This window comes from Ornithorhynchus anatinus, chromosome 4 (assembly GCF_004115215.2).
Source record: "Ornithorhynchus anatinus isolate Pmale09 chromosome 4, mOrnAna1.pri.v4, whole genome shotgun sequence".
NCBI lineage: Eukaryota > Metazoa > Chordata > Mammalia > Monotremata > Ornithorhynchidae > Ornithorhynchus > Ornithorhynchus anatinus.
In genome coordinates, this window is record NC_041731.1 from 8070204 (window position 1) to 8087567 (window position 17364).

General features: G+C 62.5%; 3 protein-coding genes across 4 annotated transcripts in view; 2 read left to right on the plus strand and 1 right to left on the minus strand.

Moving 5' to 3' along the window:
• Positions 1-366: 366 nt before the first annotated feature.
• Positions 367-2655, plus strand: FOXH1 (forkhead box H1). Its single transcript, XM_029062634.1, has 5 exons — positions 367-449; positions 750-939; positions 1626-1730; positions 1873-2160; positions 2254-2655. Exons 1-5 carry the CDS (start codon positions 367-369, stop codon positions 2653-2655), a joined length of 1068 nt encoding a protein of 355 aa, XP_028918467.1.
• Positions 2656-2981: 326 nt separating this feature from the next.
• On the minus strand, positions 2982-14971 carry KIFC2 (kinesin family member C2). Its single transcript, XM_029062534.2, has 18 exons — positions 14870-14971; positions 14376-14448; positions 13928-14106; positions 12899-13094; positions 11453-11586; positions 9794-9859; positions 9525-9671; positions 8539-8736; positions 8160-8253; positions 7903-8033; positions 7594-7690; positions 7313-7470; positions 6608-6712; positions 6381-6511; positions 6037-6160; positions 5578-5707; positions 5160-5389; positions 2982-4295 (listed from the first exon to the last, which is right to left on the minus strand). The coding sequence occupies exons 5-18, from the start codon at positions 11480-11482 to the stop codon at positions 4068-4070; spliced, it is 1869 nt and encodes a 622-aa protein (XP_028918367.1). The 5' UTR covers positions 11483-11586; positions 12899-13094; positions 13928-14106; positions 14376-14448; positions 14870-14971; the 3' UTR covers positions 2982-4067.
• A 204-nt stretch (positions 14972-15175) lies between these two features.
• Positions 15176-17364, plus strand: part of CYHR1 (cysteine and histidine rich 1) — a 30397-nt gene continuing 28208 nt past the window's right edge. The window contains exon 1 of one of the 2 annotated variants that reach the window (XM_029062562.2): positions 15176-15447. In XM_029062562.2, the coding sequence (XP_028918395.1) occupies positions 15327-15447 (121 nt within the window). In that variant the 5' untranslated portion in view covers positions 15176-15326. Of the gene's footprint in view, positions 15448-16000; positions 16192-17364 lie in introns of those variants that run through there. The other variant, XM_029062564.1, reaches the window with a different exon arrangement.

A 17364-nucleotide genomic window follows, 5' to 3' on the forward strand; every position in this document is an offset into this window, starting at 1 on the left:
AATGGGGATTGAGAGCGGGAGCCCCACGTGGGACCACCTCATTACCTTCTACCCCCCACCCCCCAAGCAGTGCTTGGCACATAGTAAGCGCCTAACAGCTACGCTCGGTGGAAAGAGCCCGGGCTTGGGAGTCCGAGGTCATGGGTTCGAATGCCGGCTCAGCCACTTGCCAGCTGTGTGACTGTGGGCAAGTCACTTTACGCCTCTGGGCCTCAGCGACCTCATCTGTAAAATGGGGATGACCACTGGGAGCCTCGTGTGGGACAACCTGATGACCCCGTATCTCCCCCAGCGCTTAGAACAGTGCTCGGCACCTAGTAAGCGCTTAAGAAATACCAACAGTATTCTTCTTCTTCTTCTATTATAATGGCTATTCTGTCCCATACCCCCGCCCTCTCTCTGGCTCCCTTTTTCCCACCCCCTCTTCCCGCTCCCGCCACCTCCGAAAGGCTCGAAGGCCTAGGAAGCTGGGGGGCAGGGGTTGGGACAAGGAGGGGCCTTCCTCCCGGCTCTTCCCCGTCCTTCCTTCCGACCTCTCCTTGCCCCCTCCTCCTCCCCCTCCCCCCAGATTAGCAGAAACCTGCTAATTGTGGCCTCCCCCTCCCCCTCTCCTCCTCCTCCTCCCTTCCTCCACCTCCTCCATCAGAATGCTAAAGGCCTCGGTGGAGGCCGAGCCCGGGCCTCCGTCCCCCCCGGCCCCTCTGCTCGGTGGCCGGGGCATGGCCCCCCCCCAGCCCCTCCTGCCCCAGCTCCCCCCAAACCGGGCCGGCCGAGGGACCCCCCTCACCCCAGCTCCTGGAGCCGCTCCCCTGCCGGGCGCCCCCTCGGAGGAAGAAGAAGAAGAAGTATCTCCGGCACGCCAAGCCCCCCTACACCTATTTGGCCATGATCGCCCTGGTCATCCAGGCGGCGCCCGGCAAGCGCCTCAAATTGGCCCAGGTAAGAGGTGGGCCCCCTGCCCCCCTGACCCCTGCCCCCCCTCTGGGGCCTGGTCCAGCCCGGGACCTTTCCTCCCTGCCCCCCCAAATCCCCAGCCACTCATCCCTCTAGACCCCAGTCGGTGGCCGGGCCTTGGGGCCCCGGGAAAGACGGCCGAAAAGATGGGGGGTCCCCGGCCCAGCCCGTCGGACAGGAGTGGGGGGCCTCGGGGAACATGCGGGCCCGGGCCGGGGTGCGCCTGTCGGGGAGGGGAAAGCGAGGGCGTTGGAAGGACCGGCGTCGTCCCTTCTCACTCCTTCGTCCGCCTCCCTTCGTCCCGGGACGGGCCCGGGGGGCTCCGGAGGGTCGGGGAGGTGAGTAGGGGTGGGAAAGAGGTTCGAAATGGGGAGTCGGGTGGAGAGGGAGAGAGGAGATCCAGCCGGGGAGGGAGTGCCACGGGTCCACCCCAGGCCGCAGGGACCGAGGCCGGCCTTTCCTTTCCAATGTCCCTCCCGATGGCGGAGAGACTGGGGGGAGACGTGAGAGACACCCCCCCCCGAGTCGGGGTCCTGTCTGTCTGGGGGCCAGGAAAGCCCTCCAGCCCCCAGGATGGATACCGTCTCCGTTCCCCAGCCGGCCGAGGCCTAGCCGGCCCCGCCAGGAAAGGGGGGACCGGCCCGGGGTTGACTGGGGGGCGTCTGTTGCAGATCATCAAGGAGATCGGCTCGCTGTTCCCCTTCTTCCAGGAAGACTACCATGGTTGGAAGGACTCCATCCGCCATAACCTTTCGTCCAACCCCTGCTTCCACAAGGTGGGCCCGGGCTGGGGCTCGGGGCCCCGGAGCCGCCCTGATGCCTGAGGTCAAGGGAGAGGGGTCGGGGGGCGATACGGGCAGGGCGGGGGGTTCCCGGAGGGCCGGGCATCCGGCCGAACCACCAGGCCTTTCCCCGCAGGTGCTGAAAAACCCCAAGAAGCCCCAGGCCAAGGGCAACTTCTGGGCGGTGGACGTGAGCCTGGTGCCGGCGGAGGCCCTGCGGCTGCAGAACACGGCGGTGGTGAGGCAGGGGGGTGGGCCGGCCGCCTTCCCCCAGGACCTGGCCCCTTACGTCCTTCACGGCCGCCGCTTCAAGGAGCGGGAGAGCCCCCCGGAGCTCCCGGCGACCCCCAATTCCGCCCCCGATCCGGCCAAGACCCAAGGCTCCTTCGACGTCCACCCGCTGCTCCGGGACTTCCAGGAGACGGTGACCCCCCCGCCGAGCCCCTCGCCCCGGCTGCCCTCCCCGTCTGCCTCCCCCTCCTCCTCTTCCTCCTCCTCCTCCTCCTCACCGGCCCAGCCGCCTCCCTCGCACCCACCCCTGACCATGCCCCTCCACGCTCCCCGGCCCCTCCGCTTCTTCCCCGCCCCGCAGCCCCTGCGGCTCCCCCCGGCGAGGGTGGGAGGGTCGGAGTCCTCCGGGGAGCATCCGTGCTGGGGGACGCTGCCCACGTCCTACAGCCGGGGCTGGGCCCCCAACGTGGTGGCCCCCGTGGTCCTGCCCTGCTACAGCTGCCCGCCCGGTACTCACTGGGGCCTGGTGCCCGGGCCGCGCCCGCGGCCCTGGCTCTCCCGGGACCTGGGCGCCCTCTTGCAGGCCGTGCCCCCGAACAAGAGCGTCAGCGACATCCGGCTCACCCACCCCCGGGACCTGCTTCCTCCCAACTCCCTGGGGCCCATCATTGCCTGGTACAACCCGTGATACGGGCCGGGGGCGGCCCAGGCCGCCCTTCATCTGGGGGAGTACGCGGCGGGAAACCTCCCCGCAGCCCAGGGCGGCACCACCAAGTCTGCGGCAGCGGGGCCACGGGCCTCTTGCCCCGAGGCGGGCCGAGTTTTCACTTCTGGTCCCCCGACCCGCACTGCCTCCCCGCTCGCTGTCCGACTCGATTCTCAGGAGCCCCGGCATTCCTGGGTCATCATTTTTTCCCCGCCACCTTAGCCAACTGGGGTCGATGACGCTTCCACAGATCGCTTTATCCATCCTTCCGCCGTCGAGCCGGTCGCCTCTCCCCCCTGAGCCTTGTGAATATTTAATGTTTCTATTTATTGAGAAGCCCCAGTGCGGGGGGGAGACAGAGACGGGGCAGGGGGGAGAACCCCAGTGCGGGTTCAAAGCCTTCCTTCCCACTTGTCCTGGTGGCCCCGGAGCCTGGAGGAGTTGGGGTGGGGGAGGAAGCCCCAGCAGGGGTCTGCCCATCCATCACCATCTGCCGAACAGGGCCCCCTCCTCCTTATCTGGATCTCCAGGGATGGCTGGGGGAGGGGCCGATACAATCAATTTCGTCACCCCCACCTCCCACCGCGCCGGGCGGTGCGGGGGGCGGGGGCTCCCCGGAGCAGGGAGCCAGCACCTTTTTTTTGAGAGGGGGGAGATGGGGCAGAGCCCCCTACCCTGGAGTGGGGGGCTGGAGGGAAAGGGACAGCGGCAATAAAGGAATCTGTGACACTTTGGCCCCCAGAGTTGGTGCTTTGGAGGGGAGGTGTCGGACTGGGGCTGGTTGGGGGGGGGTCTCTCGGTATGAGGTCAGTCTCCCAGCAGAGCCCTGCTCTCTGGTCTCCCAAGTCCAGACCCCCGCCCCCCCCCCCCCCCACAATAGGAGGAAGGGCAGAACCAGCAGCAAATGGTGACCAGGAGGGGGGTGGCCAGGACAGAGCCCAGGCCAGACAAGCCAACCTCCTGGGGGATGGGGGGAGCCAGGTCAAACCTAGGCTCCCCGGCTGGTGAGGAAGGAGCAAGGAAGACTTCGGGTCAGCCTGGGGGAAATCAACCAGTTTGGACCCTGGGGTTTCAGCTCTCTTCTGCAGAGTGACCTAGCCTGTCTCCCTGAGGATGCTGGTCACCCACCACTCCATTTTCTTGGCCCTCTCCAGGGGAGACAGGACAGGGAGCCCCAGGCTGGACCGACAGAGGCCCCAACCACCATTTCACTGATTCCATCTGGCCCTGGGGGAGATGGAGAGGAGCCATGGCTCTGGAAGAAGTCAGGAAGGGAAGGAGCGCGGGGCCGATGCCAGGGGAGAGAGGGCAACAGGGATTGGGTCTGGGTGGACTCCGAGGACCACGCCTTGTAGGGGTGACAAAATGGAGGGGAAGGGGGGATAGGGAATCCTTCAAGGGGGCAGGGGCCACAGAGCGCCCTCCGGGGTGGGAGGGGTCTCTGGGGTAGAGGGGGTCTGGGTGGGGGGAGTTTCAGGGGTAGAGGGGGTGCGGATGAGGGGAGTTTCCGGGCTGGGGGGGCTCCGGTGCTTGACGGCCGGCCCCAGTTCCACCTGGCCGACGCGCTCAGCGAACTTGAGGGAGCACACGGTCTCTCCCAGGTCTTCGGGATCTGTGGAGATCTGAAGGGGGGGAAGGGGCAGCCATAAACACCCCGGCCCCCATATCCCTCCCCAACCCCCAAGAGCCCAGCCAGACCCAGAGAGGAAATGAAAGGCCACCCCAGGACCCCCAGGAGAGATTTGTCAGAACCCCACTCCGAGCTATCATTTGTTAGAGAAGCAGTGTGGCACAGCGGAGGGAGCACGGGCCTGGCCACGGGCAGGGGTCTGACGGAACCCCACTTCGAGCTGTTGTTAGAGAAGCAGTGTGGCTTAGTGGATAGAGCACGGGCCTCGGAATCAGAAAGACCTGGGTTCTAATCCCGGCTCTGCTACATGTCTGCCGTGCGACCGCGGGCAAGTCACTTCGCTTCTCTGGGCCTCTGTTCCCTCATCTGTAAAAATGGGGATGGATAGCGTGAGCCCCATGTGGGACGGAGACCGTGTCCAACCTGATCGACTTGATGATGACGATGGTATTTCTTAAGCGCTTTCTATGGGCCGAGCACTGTTCTAAGCGCTGGGGTAGATACGAGGTCATCAGGTTGTCCCACGTGGGGCTCACGATCTTAATTCCCATTTTGCAGAGGAGGGACCTGAGGCCCAGAGAAGTGAAGTGACTTGCCCAGGGCCACCCAGCAGACAAGTGGCGGAGCCGGGATTGGAACCCACGTCCTCTGACTCCCAAGCCCGGACTCTTTCCGCTAAACCACGCTACGTCCCGACTGGTATCTACTCCAGCGCTTAGGACGGTGCTTGGCACATAGTAAGTGCTTAACAAGGACCATAATTATTATTATCGCTCTCCCAAGCACTTGGCAGAGTGAGCGCTCAATAAATACGATTGATGGATGGAGCGTCTCAGGCCCCCCCGGCCCCACGCACCTGCACCAGCATCAGGGTCCGGCAGCCGCGGGCCAGCGTGCCCTGCAGCAGACGGGTGAGCTGGGAGTCGCGGAAGGGCACGTGAGGCCGGCGTGCCCGCAGGGCGGCCATGACTTCCCCCAGTGCCAGGAGGGACCGGTTGATGCTCCGAGCCTCCCGCAGCCGCACGCCCTGCGCCCCGGACTTCCACACCCGTTCTGAGCCCGCCAGATCCACCAGGTGTAGCAGGCCTGAGCGGAGACAGACGGCGTGGCCGGTGAGCTCGGTGTGGGCAAGGGATGTGTCTCTCGTCGTCGTACACCCTCCCAAGAGCTCGGCACAGCGGTCTGCGCGCCGTACACGGTGGATAAATACCCCCGAAAGGGTAAACAGGAGATGCGAGGGTGTTCCGGGAAGGGAGAGGATGGCGGGCAGGTACCTGAAGCGCCCGAGCCGTGGGGAGGCCGAGCGGCAGTGAACGTTAGGGTGAGCAGTGAGTGGGAGCGGGAGCTGTGCTCGTTCATTCGGGTGGCAGCTGTGGCCCGGTGGCTCCTCCCGAGAGCCAGCATCTGTGGACGAGTCAAAAGGTCCGGCAACCCCGGCTGCCTGGGGGAGGGGGACGGCGGCCTGGGAGCGCGGGCCCGGGATGCCGGGGGTGAAATGGGAGCGAGGACGGCGGATGGGGTTGGTGAGCACCGTGGGCAAGCATTTAGTGCAGGGCTCTGCACACGGTAAGCGCCCAATAAATACGACCGAATGAACTACGACCATATCTGAGAGGCAGAAGACCCCCGAGCGAACCGAGAGCAGGGCTGGGACATCCCCGGGCGGGCGTCCCCGCGAGGGGCCGCTGGGCGGCTCAGCCTCCGCGTCGGGATCGCCAGGGGATCCGCGTTACCTTGTGCAGCTCTTCCAGGTTGGGCACGTCGAGGCTGGTCAGGCCCGGCACGTGGAGCTGCCCGCTGCCATCTGGGCGTTGCCGGACCACCAGCTTCTCCTGCGGCTCCCGGGCCAGCAGGTCTCTGAGGAGGGAGGGCAGCGGATTGAGGGGGGGCCGGGGGGTTGGAGGGGACGGCAGGTTGGGAGCGGGAGGAAGAGGAGGGAAGAGGAACCTGGGCTGAACGGAGTTTCGGTGGAGGAGGGATGGGGGCCCAGGAGGGAGGCGGGGGAACGGTCTTTCGGAGACCCCGGGGTCGGGAAAGGCCAGCGGTCAGATCCTTGGGGTGGGTTGGGAGGACTGACCGGATGACCTCATTGTAGATCTCCACCATGCTGACTCGCACGCGGGGCCGGGCCGGCCCGCCTTCCGCCCCCAGCTCCCGGAACAGCACCCGTAGGGCCCGCGGGCCGATGCCCGGGTCCTCACTGGGGCCCTGGAGGGTGGGGGGAGATGATACCAGCTCAGACCTGGGAACCTCGCGCCCTCGCCTCCGAGGAGGAAGGCTGGCGCCGTCCCTCCCCATCCCCACCTCCATAGTGTAGGTCTTGCCCGAGCCGGTCTGGCCGTAGGCGAAAATGCAGACGCTGTAGCCGCTGAGGCAGGACAGGACCGTGGGCTCCAGCTCCAGGAAGACCTGACGGGGGACGGTGGGAGGGGGGCACAGAAGTGTGGTTAAAGGAAGGAAGAGGAAGAGGTGGACGACTGGCAGGAGCGCGGTCAGGGCTGGCTTCGCCTAGGCCGCGGCGGGAGGGGGCAACACGGCAAGGGGACAGCGCCGCTGGATCGGAAACTCCTGGGGGGCAGGGGTCTACCAACTCTACTGTACTCGCCCAATCACTCGGCACAGTGCTCGGCACACGGTAGGCACTCGATAAATACGACCGAATGAGTGAATGAATAAACAGCGCAGATCGAAGCAGCCTGGCGGAATGGATAGAGGACAGGCCTGAGAGTCGGAAGGTCACGGGTTCCGACGCCGGCTCTGCCGCTTGTCTGCTGTGTGACCTCGGGCAAGTCGCTTAAATTTTCTGGGCCTCAGTTCCCTCTTCTGTCAAATGGGGGATCGAGGCCTCGAGCCGCACGTGGGACAGGGAACTGCGTCCAGCCCGATTTGCTTGTATCCACTCCAGGGCTTAGCACAGTGCCTAGCGCATAGTGAGCGCTTAACAAACAGGACAGTTACGATCGATGCCGTTCAGGGTGAGAGGGCACGTAGATTAGGGCACCGAATCACCTCCTCCTGTGTGGCCTGGGGCGGGAAGACCCGGTCAAGACAAAATCGCCGTCGCCTGCCCCTGTGATGGGCGGTGATAATGCCCCCCGGGCCGGGCTCCACACTCACAGTGCCTCCTGGAGTCCCGGGCTTCAGCCTGCACAGCACCCGGATGTTCCCTGGGGGTAGCGGGGAGGAGGCGTCCCGACTCCGACCCCTCGGCCCCGCTCCCCGGCCCGGGTCCCCACGGGATCCTCGGTTCTCCCTCCCGGCCTCCCCACCCCGATCTTCCTCAGTCACACCCTTGAGCTCCAGCCGTGGCCCCTGGAGGTCTCGCCGCAACCTCTGCTCCGCCTGGTGCTGCTCTTCCAGGGCCCGCGGGCCCTCCCACAGCACCATCTGGGGTGAGGGGGTCGGGGAGGGAGGGCGGAGGCATGGGAAGGAGGACAGAGCTAAGGCGGAAAACAAAATCCAGTCATCTGGCCTCACTGACCCTCTCCCTCCCACCGGAGGACCCCTTCTCCCTCGTGGCCCTCCGGGGGAGGCTCTGAGGGCTCCGGGGGAGCGGTGGGGGATGGGTCGGAGGGCCGGGATTCGGAGGGTGGGCTTACCCGCCCGCGGGCCTGGCTCAGCACCTCCCTGGAGCTCTGGGTGAAGTCTCTGAGCAGGCTCCTGAGGTCCAGGCATCCTCGGCGCAGGCCGTGCAGGGCGGAAGGCAGGGCAGCCAGGCGGCCCCGCAGCTCTGGGGGGGACGACGAGGGGCAGCCGGGCACCCCAGCCCCCCGGCATGAGCCGATCCCTTCAGTGCCGAACCCCAGTTCCCCGCTCCTCGGCCCCCGCGCCCCGTCCTTCGCCCCAGCGCCCTTACCCGCCAGCTGCCCCCCGTCGCCGCCGCGCTCGGACGCCTTCAGCCGTCGCTCCAGACAGGCCAGCTGGTCCCTCAGCCCCTGGAGCTCCCGGTCCTGTGCATCCGCCGGGGCAGAGGGGTGGGGGACAATCTCCCCACACTGCGTCTGCCCATTGCCCGTGGTCCCATCAGCCCCACCAGCTCCTCCAGGCCCCATTTTTTGCGCTCCCCCATGGCCAGACCTTGTCCTGTCCACATGCTGCCCTGAAATGAGTCCCGGGATCGCGGGATCGTCGGCCGGGGTCCCGGCCGCGGACGTCCGTTCCCCCCCCAGGCCCGGCCCGGGTCGAGCCGGCCGGGATCTCGGGGGTCTCCCGGCGGGGAGGGCCGGTTGTCTCACCTGGGTGGGGGAGGCCCGGCGGCCCTGGGCCTCCAGTTGTTCCCGGAGACTCTGGAGCCCCAGCTCCAACCTCCGCGCAGCCTCCTCCTGCCTCCCCCCGAGCAGCGCCAACCACTCCTCCAGCCGGCCCAGACGCTCCTCCTGCTCCGGCACGCTCCGCGCCCGCCAACCCGCTTCTGCGCACGGGGCCGCGTCCTCCTGGGAGGGAAAGGGGTTGGGGGGGAGAGAGGCGACCTAATGCCCCCCTCCTCACTCTGCCTCCACCTCGTCTTTCTCGCCCCTGAGCCCTCGCCCGCGTCATTCGATCATCCCGAGTGCTTACGGTGTGCGGAGCACCGCACTGAGCGTCCGGGAAAGGACGATACGACAATAAACAGTCACCTTCCCTGCCCGCGACGAGCTTACGGTCGAGAGACGAGCTTACGGTCTAGGGTGGCGTTTCCATGTGGTACCAGAGCGCCTTACATTAGTTAGTTATTTACTCCTCGCGACACCCCTGTGAGGCAGGGCCCAATGTACAGCTGGGGAAACTGAGGCACGGGGAGGCTAAGCGGCTCGCCCACGGCCACACAGGGAACGGGTGTGAGAGCGGGGACTTGAACCCGGGACCTCCGGCTTTCGGGCCCGCGGCTCTTCTGGCCGATTACTCTCTTCCCCTGCAAAGCCTCGTTGAAGGCCCGTCTCCTCCGAGAGGCCTTCCCTGACCGAGCCTCCTTTCCTCTTCTCCCACTCCCTTCTGCTTCGCCCTGACTCGCTCCCTTAATTCATCGCCCAGTAGGACAGCGCTTATGAACACATCCGTCATTTTATCTGTTCATCTCAACGTCTGCCTCCCACTCGAGACCGTAAGCTCACTGCGGGCAGGTAACGTGTCCGCTTATTGTTATATCGCACTCTCCCAAGGGCTCTGCGCACGATGAGCGCTCAATAAATATGACCGACCAGACCCTCCCTCCTCCCTGGCAGGGATGGATGCGGGGGGTCACCTGGAGCAGGGGGAGGTGGGCAGGGCGGGATCCGGGCCCGGGACCCCCCAGCTGCCACAGCAGCTCCCGGGTGAGTCTCAGGCTCTGCTTCAGCCCCTCATTCTCCGCCGTCAGGTTTTCGATCCGCTTCTCGGAGTCGGTCACCCCCTGGGAAACACCGCGGATCCAGGCGTCCGGGACCCTTCGTCCGGGCTTCTCGACCCCTAGAACCAGGTGTCCAGAGCCCCTCGCCCCGGGGACCCCGGCCCCCCGGACCACCGCGCTCTCACCCCTCCCATCGGCAGCCGTCCCAGCTCCCCTTCCTGTTGCTCCACCTGCCGCTTCTGATCTTGGATCTGGGGAGGGAAGGAGAGGAGGAGAAGGTGTGGAGGGGCTTGCGGGGGACGGGACCGTTGTTTAGTCGGTGGTCCAACTCCTGCCAGTGAGCCACAGAGGTCTCCTTTTCTTTCTTTTTTTTCTAACTGGTATCCGTTAAGTCCTGCCTGTCCCACTCAAAGGAGTCAGAGGTTCTAATCCTGGCCCCGCAATTTATCTGGGGTGTGACTTTAGCCAAATCACTTAACTTTCCTGAGCCTCAGTTCCTTCACCTATTTGCCCTCCTACGTCGATTGGGAGCCCCATGGACAGGACCGTGTCCGACCTGATTACAGAAACAGCGTGGTTCAGTGGAAAGAGCCCGGGCTTGGGAGTCAGAGGTCGTGGGGTCTAATCCCGACTCCGCCCCTCGTCTGCTGTGTGACCTTGGGCAAGTCACTTAACTTCTCTGGGCCTCAGTTACCTTGAAAATGGGGATGAAGAAAAAAATGTGAGCCCCACGAGGGACCATCTGATTACCTTGTATCTACCCCAGTGCTTAGAACAGTGCTCTGCACATAGTAAGCGCTTAACAAATACCATAATTATTATTATTACTATTAATCAGCCTTATTAAAACCACTTCTCCACCAAGAGACCTTCTCAGATTAAACCCTCTTTCCCCTCAGTATTTCGGGTCACTAGGCACTTGAATCTTTAGCTTTGAAGCACTTGCTCTTCAGGCCGCCGTCAGCCCCACAGCACCTCTTGTTACAGATCCATAATTTATTTATTCTCCCGTCCGTCTCCCCCTCTAAACTGACAGCCCCCTGTGGGCAGGGACCCTGTCTTTCAACTTCATGGCACTGTACTCTCCCGAGGACGGTGCTCTGCACACAGTCAGCGCTCAATAAGGAAGCGGCACGGCCTAGTGGAAAGTCAGAGGACCTAGGTTCCAATCCCGGCTCTACCACTTGCCTGCTGTGACCTTGGGCGAGTCGCTTCACTTCTCTGAGCCTCATCCGCCTGAGACTGTGAGCCCCGTCTGGGACAGTGTCCAACCTGATGATCTGGAACCTACCTCACAGTGCTTGGCACACAGTAAGTACTTAATAATAATGTTGGTATTTGTTAAGCGCTTACTATGTGCAAAGCACTGTTCTAAACTCTGGGGGAGATAGAAGGTCATCAGTTTGTCCCATGTGGGGTTCACAGTCTTAGTCCCCCTTTTACAGACGAGGTCGCTGAGGCACAGAGAAGAGATGTGACTTGCCCAAGGTCACACGGCAGACAAGTGGCAGAGCCGGGATCAGCACCCACATCCTCTGACTCCCAAGCCCGTGCCCTTGCCACTAGGCCATGCAAATCTGCCTAGAACGGTGCTTGGCACATAGTAAGCACTTAACAAATCCCATCGTTACTCTTATTATTATTATTATTAGACTGTAGACTGTAAGCCCGTCAAACGGCAGGGACTGTCTCTATCTGTTGCCGACTTGTTCATTCCAAGCGCTTAGTACAGTGCTCTGCACATAGTAAGCGCTCAATAAATACTATTGAATAAATACTATTGAATATTATTGTCATTTTCCCCTCCTCTTTCGCCAGTCCCCTCCTTCCAGCTCCGCTCTCACCTGGCTGCTCCACGACGTCCCATCCAGCATCCGTCGCCATTCCGGTTCCCCGGGCACCGGCCCCGCCGGGGGGACCGGGGTGAGGCGGGAGGGCGGATCCTCGGGGCTTAGGAGGTCGGCAGGGAACGGGAGGCCTGTGGCAGCGAAGAACCCGAGGCGCGCGCTGCCATCCATTCGACCCCTTTCCACCCCAGAACCCAGTCCCGGCCTGCTTCCTGTTATATTGTTCTCTCCCAAGCGCTTACTACGGTGCTCTGCACACAGTAAAGCGCTCAATATGTACCCCTGATTGAAAACTATTGCATACATATAACTGATGGAGGGCACAATTTTGGGTGATTTGGGTGAAAACAGGATATTCAACTTTGATACTTTTATTACCCTATTTATTTTGTTAATGAGGTGTCCATCCCCTTGATTCTATTTATCGTGATTAAGTTGTCTTGTTTTTGTCCGTCTCCCACGATTAGACTGTAGGCCCGTCAATGGGTAGGGATGGTCTCTATCTGTTGCCGAATTGTCCATTCCAGGTGCTTAGTACAGTGCTCTGCACATAGTCAGCGCTCAATAAATACTATTGAATGATTCCCTCCACGTCTGCACCAGCGCTGAGGCAAGGCAGGGCCCGGGACTGGATTGCTGGCCCCCCCCAGGTCCACCCCCCCACCTTCTGGCTCCGCAGTCTGCCCTCTCATCAATCAGCCGTATTTACTGAGCACTTACTGTGTGCAAAGCACTCTCCCAAGGGATGGGAGGGTCCAACAGAACAATAAACAGACACACTCCCTACCCACAGTGAGGTTACAGTCTAGAAGGGGGGGGCGACCCGTCCCGCCGTCGACCCCAGTCCCACATCCTGCCTCTGGCCTGGAATGCCCTCCCTCTTCACGTCCCCCAAACTAGCTCTCTTCCCCCCTTCAAAACCCTACTGAGAGCTCACCTCCTCCAGGAAGGCTTCCCGGATCCCGCCCCCCTTTTCCTCCGCTTCCCCTCCCCATCGCCCCGACTCCCTCCCTCTCCTCTACCCCACTGCCCGCCCCACAGCACTCATGTGTTTATATGTTCATATTTATAATTCTCTTTATTTTATTAATTATGTGTATATATCTATAATCCTTTTTATTTATACTGATGCTACTGAAGCCTGTTTACTTGTTTTGCTGTCTGTCTCCCCCCTTCTAGACTGTGAGCCCGGTGTGGGCAGGGACTGTCTCTATTTGTTGCCGGACTGTCGTTTCCCAGGGCTTAGTACAGTGCTCTGCACACAGTAAGCGCTCAATAAACACGATCGAATGAATGAAGAGAAGCAAATGACACCGCGTCCCGAGTCACGATAAGGCGCTCAATAAATACGAAGGAATGAATGAATAGAAGCAAATGACACCGCCACCCGAGACACAATAAGCGCTCAATAAGTACGATCGAATGAACCAACGGATGACATACCACCTGGGCATCCCGCCTCCTCTGGCGGGGCCTGGGCCGGTGTTCCCGCCGGGTGCCGCGCGACACCTCGCTGGGGCCGGAGCCTCCGGCCCGGGCCTCTCCGCCGGCCCCGCCGCCTCTCCTTCCGCCGCAGCCGCAGGGCCAAGAAGCCCAGCAGCTGCCGGACCAACGCGGCCAGCAGGGTGGCACCCTCGGGCTGTGGGGGGACAGAAGGGAAAGAACGGGGAGGGGGGCATCATAATGGTGGTATTTGTTAAGCGCTTACTATGTGCAAAGCCCTGTTCTAAGCGCTGGGGGGATTCAAGGTCATCAGGTTGTCCCACGTGGGGCTCACCGTCTTCATCCCCCTTTTACAGATGAGGTCACTGAGGCCCAGAGAAGTGAAGTGACTTGCCTCAAGTCACACAGCTGGCAAGCGGCAGAGTGGGGATTAGAACTCATGACCTCTCACTCCCAAGCCTGGGCTCTTTCCACTGAGCCACTTAACTTCTCGGTGCCTCAGTTCCCTCATCCGTCAAATGGGGATTGAGACCGTGAGCCCCACGGGAGACAACCTGATCAGTTGGCATCTACCCCGGTGCTTAGAATGGTGGTTGGATATAGTAAGCGGTTAACAAGTTCCATAATCATCATTATTATTACAAGATAACGAGGTTGGACACAGTCGCCGTCCCACATGGCGCTCGCGGTCTTAATCCCCGTTTTACAGATGAGGTCACCGAGGCCCAGAGCAGCCGAGTGACTGGCCCGAGGTCACACAGCAGGCAAGCGGCAGAGCCGGGATTAGAACCCACGTCCTCTGACCCCCAAGCCCCACTAGGCCCCGCTGCTTCTCGGAAATGGAGTCGAAGAGGGACGGACGGCGGTGGGGAGGAGTGTTGGGATGACCGGATCGGGGAATAGCTCCACGGGGAAGTGGGAAGGGCCCCTAGGGAACGGGGAGAGGGCGGGGGAAGACTGGGGAAAGGTTGGGGGGCCGGGTGAAGGGCCGGGGGGAGGGAGGATCAAGGCAAAAGGGCCCCCGCTCACCTTGTCTGGGGAAGGGAGCCCCTCACGACCTTCTCTCGCCCCCAGCGTGAGGATCAGGAACTCAGCCAGGGGGGCCAAGGCCTCCTCCAGAGAGCCCCTTTCAGGGCTGGACCCAGCCCCCGCGGCCGTCTCTTCCTCCTCCTCTCCCTCCCCTCCATCTGAGTACTGGTCAGAGCTACCTGTAGGAGTGGACATCGAGGAGTCAAGCTGGGCCAGCATCTGGGGAGCGGCCGGGGTCGTAAGGGGTCAGGGCCGGTCAAGTTGAACAGAGGGTCAGTTGAGGAATCGGCCCGGGATCAACCCGGGGTGGGCTGGACGGGGAACTGCCCCTCTTCCTTTGTCTCCCCACCTCTCCCCCCATCCAATTCCCCCTGCCCCGTGCCGTCCCCTTTCTCCCCTCCTCCCCACATAGCTTCCCCCCGCCCCGCCCTCCTCCTCAGGTACGCACTGTCAGGGCCGGTCAGCTCCGTCCACAGGTCCGGCAGAGCCTGGTGGTGTGGGGGCTCCCCGGGGTCGCTGCCCTAGGGGCGGGAGGGGAGGGATAGGGCTCCAGTCTGCTCCCCTGGCCTGGCTCCCAGAGGCCTGGACAGCTGGGATGGGAACCCGGATCTGGGAGAAGAGGAGCTGGACAGCTTCGTCCCGGAGGGGTGGGAGGGGGCCATCGGCGTAGAACCGGGGGGATACGGGGAGGGCCGGAGGGGATGGTTGAACTGTACTTTCCGAGCGCTTAGAACAGTGCTCTGCACACAGTAAGCGCTCATTAAATACGATTGAATGAAATCAGGGTCGGAGAGCAGGGCTGGACATGGGGCAGAGAGGGGAGGGGGAAAACCACAGGACCGGTGGGATGGAGATGGGGCCGAGGGCTTCGGGGCAGGGCCGGGAGCACGTCGGGGGTCTTCGAGGCCTCCTCCCCTCTCCTCCCACCCGAACCCCACTCACCTGGGAACGGTCCCGGGGGGGGGTCCCGGGGCTGGGGGTCGGACTCCCCCACCGCCCCTTCCCCACCCGCCTCCCTCCGGAAGAGGCTGTAGAAGATGTAGATCAGGAGGGAGTAGAAGGCGTACATGGAGGGGTCGAGGCCCCACCGGCCCGGCGGCCTTGTCCTTCCCACCCCTCTCCCGGTGGCCCCCGGGCCTGGCTCCCCGACCAAGCTCTTCGCCCGCCGCAGTGGCAGTGAGCATGCCCAGTGCCACCCGCCCCCCACTCCCGGGCCTGCCGAGAGGAGGGGGCGCGGGGACCCCGGCACGGGCGCAGGGGAATGACGAGGGAGGGGCTGGGAATTTGAGGCAGGAGGAGGAGGAAGGAGGGAACTGCGGAGAGACCGGGACGCTCGGACCGGGAAGGAGGGCAGTCCTGGGGAAGAGGGCGAGGGCTGGCTCCTGGGCCGGGGATAATAATGATAATAATAATGATGATGATGATGATGATGGTATTTGTTAAGGGATGGAGCCCGGGGGAAGGAACCGGAGAGGAGGGCCAGGAGCTGGAGGAGCTGGGATGGGCAACGGTCCTGCAAGGTCTGGGGGATGGGGAGGGGGAGGGGGATGGAGATGGGGGGTGGTGGGGAAGGGGATGGGGATGGAGGTGGGGAGGTGGGGAAGGGGATGGGGAAGGGGATGGGGACGAGGATTGGGAAAGGGAAGGGGAGAGGGATGGGAAGAGGGATGGAGAGAGGGATGGGGAGGGGAATGGGGAGGAGGATGGGAAGAGGGATGGGGAGAGTGATGGGGAGGGGTATGGAGAGAGGGATGGGGAGGGGGATGGAGAGGAAGATGGGGAAAGGGATGGGGAGGAAGATGGGGAAAGGGATGAGGAGGAAGATGGGGAAAGGGATGGGGAGAGGGATGGAGAGGAGGATGGGAAAAGGGATAGGGAGGAGGATGGGGAAAGGGATGGGGAGGGGGATGAGGAGGTCCGGGGTGGGGTAAGGAAGACAGGAGGAGTGGGAGGGAACTCGGAGTCTGAAATCGGCGCATGGGGGACGGGTTTAGACAGAAACCCACCCCTTACGTGGTTAGGAAAAAACCCCCTCCTTGGAGGCGCCCACGCAGGGAGGAGGCCAGCGCCAGGGGCGGCTGCGACACCGATGGCCGGTAGGGGGCGCCGGGTCCAGGATCCGGGCCGGGCCGGCGTCGGGGCCCATCTATCCCCCGGGCGCGTCTCGGTGACCCCGGAAGAGCCCGGAGGGGGGCGGGAGCGTCACCGGTTGCCATGGCAACGGGGCCTGCGGCGGGCAGAGCACGTTTCCAGCTCGGGAGCAGGTGGGAAACTCCGATTCCCAGAGTTGGGACGAAAGGGGAGGAGAAGAGAGGAGTGAGGGGGGATGGAGGCCCTGGAGGGGAGAGGAGATCATTCTGAGGATTCGTTCGGTCCTATTTATTGAGCGCTTCCTGTGCCCTGAGCGCTTGGAGAGCAGAGTCATCATTTTGGTATTTTGCTAAACGCTGTGCCAAGCACTGGGGATGGAGAAGCAACTTGATAGAGGACGGGCTGGGGAGTCAGGAGGTCCTGGGTTCTAATCCCGGCCCCTTGTCTGCAGGGTGCCCTTGGGCGAGCTGCTTAGAGCAGCGCTTTGCACATAGTGAGCGCTTCACAAATACCCTCATTATTAATAATAATAATAATAATCATGTTGGTATTTGTTAAGCACTTACTATGTGCCGAGCACTGTTCTAAGCGCTGGGGGAGATACAGGGTCATCAGGTGAGGCTCACAGTTAATCCCCATTTGACAGATGAGGGAACTGAGGCCCAGAGAAGTGAAGTGACCTGCCCACAGTCACACAGCTATTCTTATTACCTCGCTTCTCTGGGCCTCGGTCACCTGGAAAATGGGGATTGAGAGTAGGAGCCCCACGTGGGACAGGGATGGTGGCCGACCTGATTTGCTTGGATCCACCCTAGCGCTCAGTACAGTGCCTGGCACGTAGTAAGCGCGTAACAGGTACCGGTGTTATTATTACAAGGCTGTCCCACGGGGGGGCTCACAGTTTTAATCCCCATTTTGCAGATGAGGTAACTGAGGCACAGAGAAGAGGGAGAAGGAGGTGATGAGTGGGGAAGAGGAAGAGGGGAAGAGGAAGAGGGGAAAGGAAAGATGGGAAGGAGGAAGGGTAACAGGAAGCAGGGAATGGGAAGGGTGGAGGGAAGAAGAGGTGGGAAGGAGGAGAGGAAGGAAGGGGGAAAGGCAAGGCAGTAGGGGGAGGAAGAAGGGGGATGGAGAAGGAATGGGAAAGTGAGGGGAAAGAGGAATAATAATTATGTTGGTATTTGTTAAGCGCTTACTCTGTGCAGAGCACTGTTCTAAGCGCTGGGGGAGATACAGGGTCATCAGGTGGTCCCATGTGAGGCTCACAGTTAACCCCCATTTTACGGATGAGGTAACTGAGACACAGAGAAGTGAAGTGTCTTGCCCACAGTCACACGGCTGGCAAG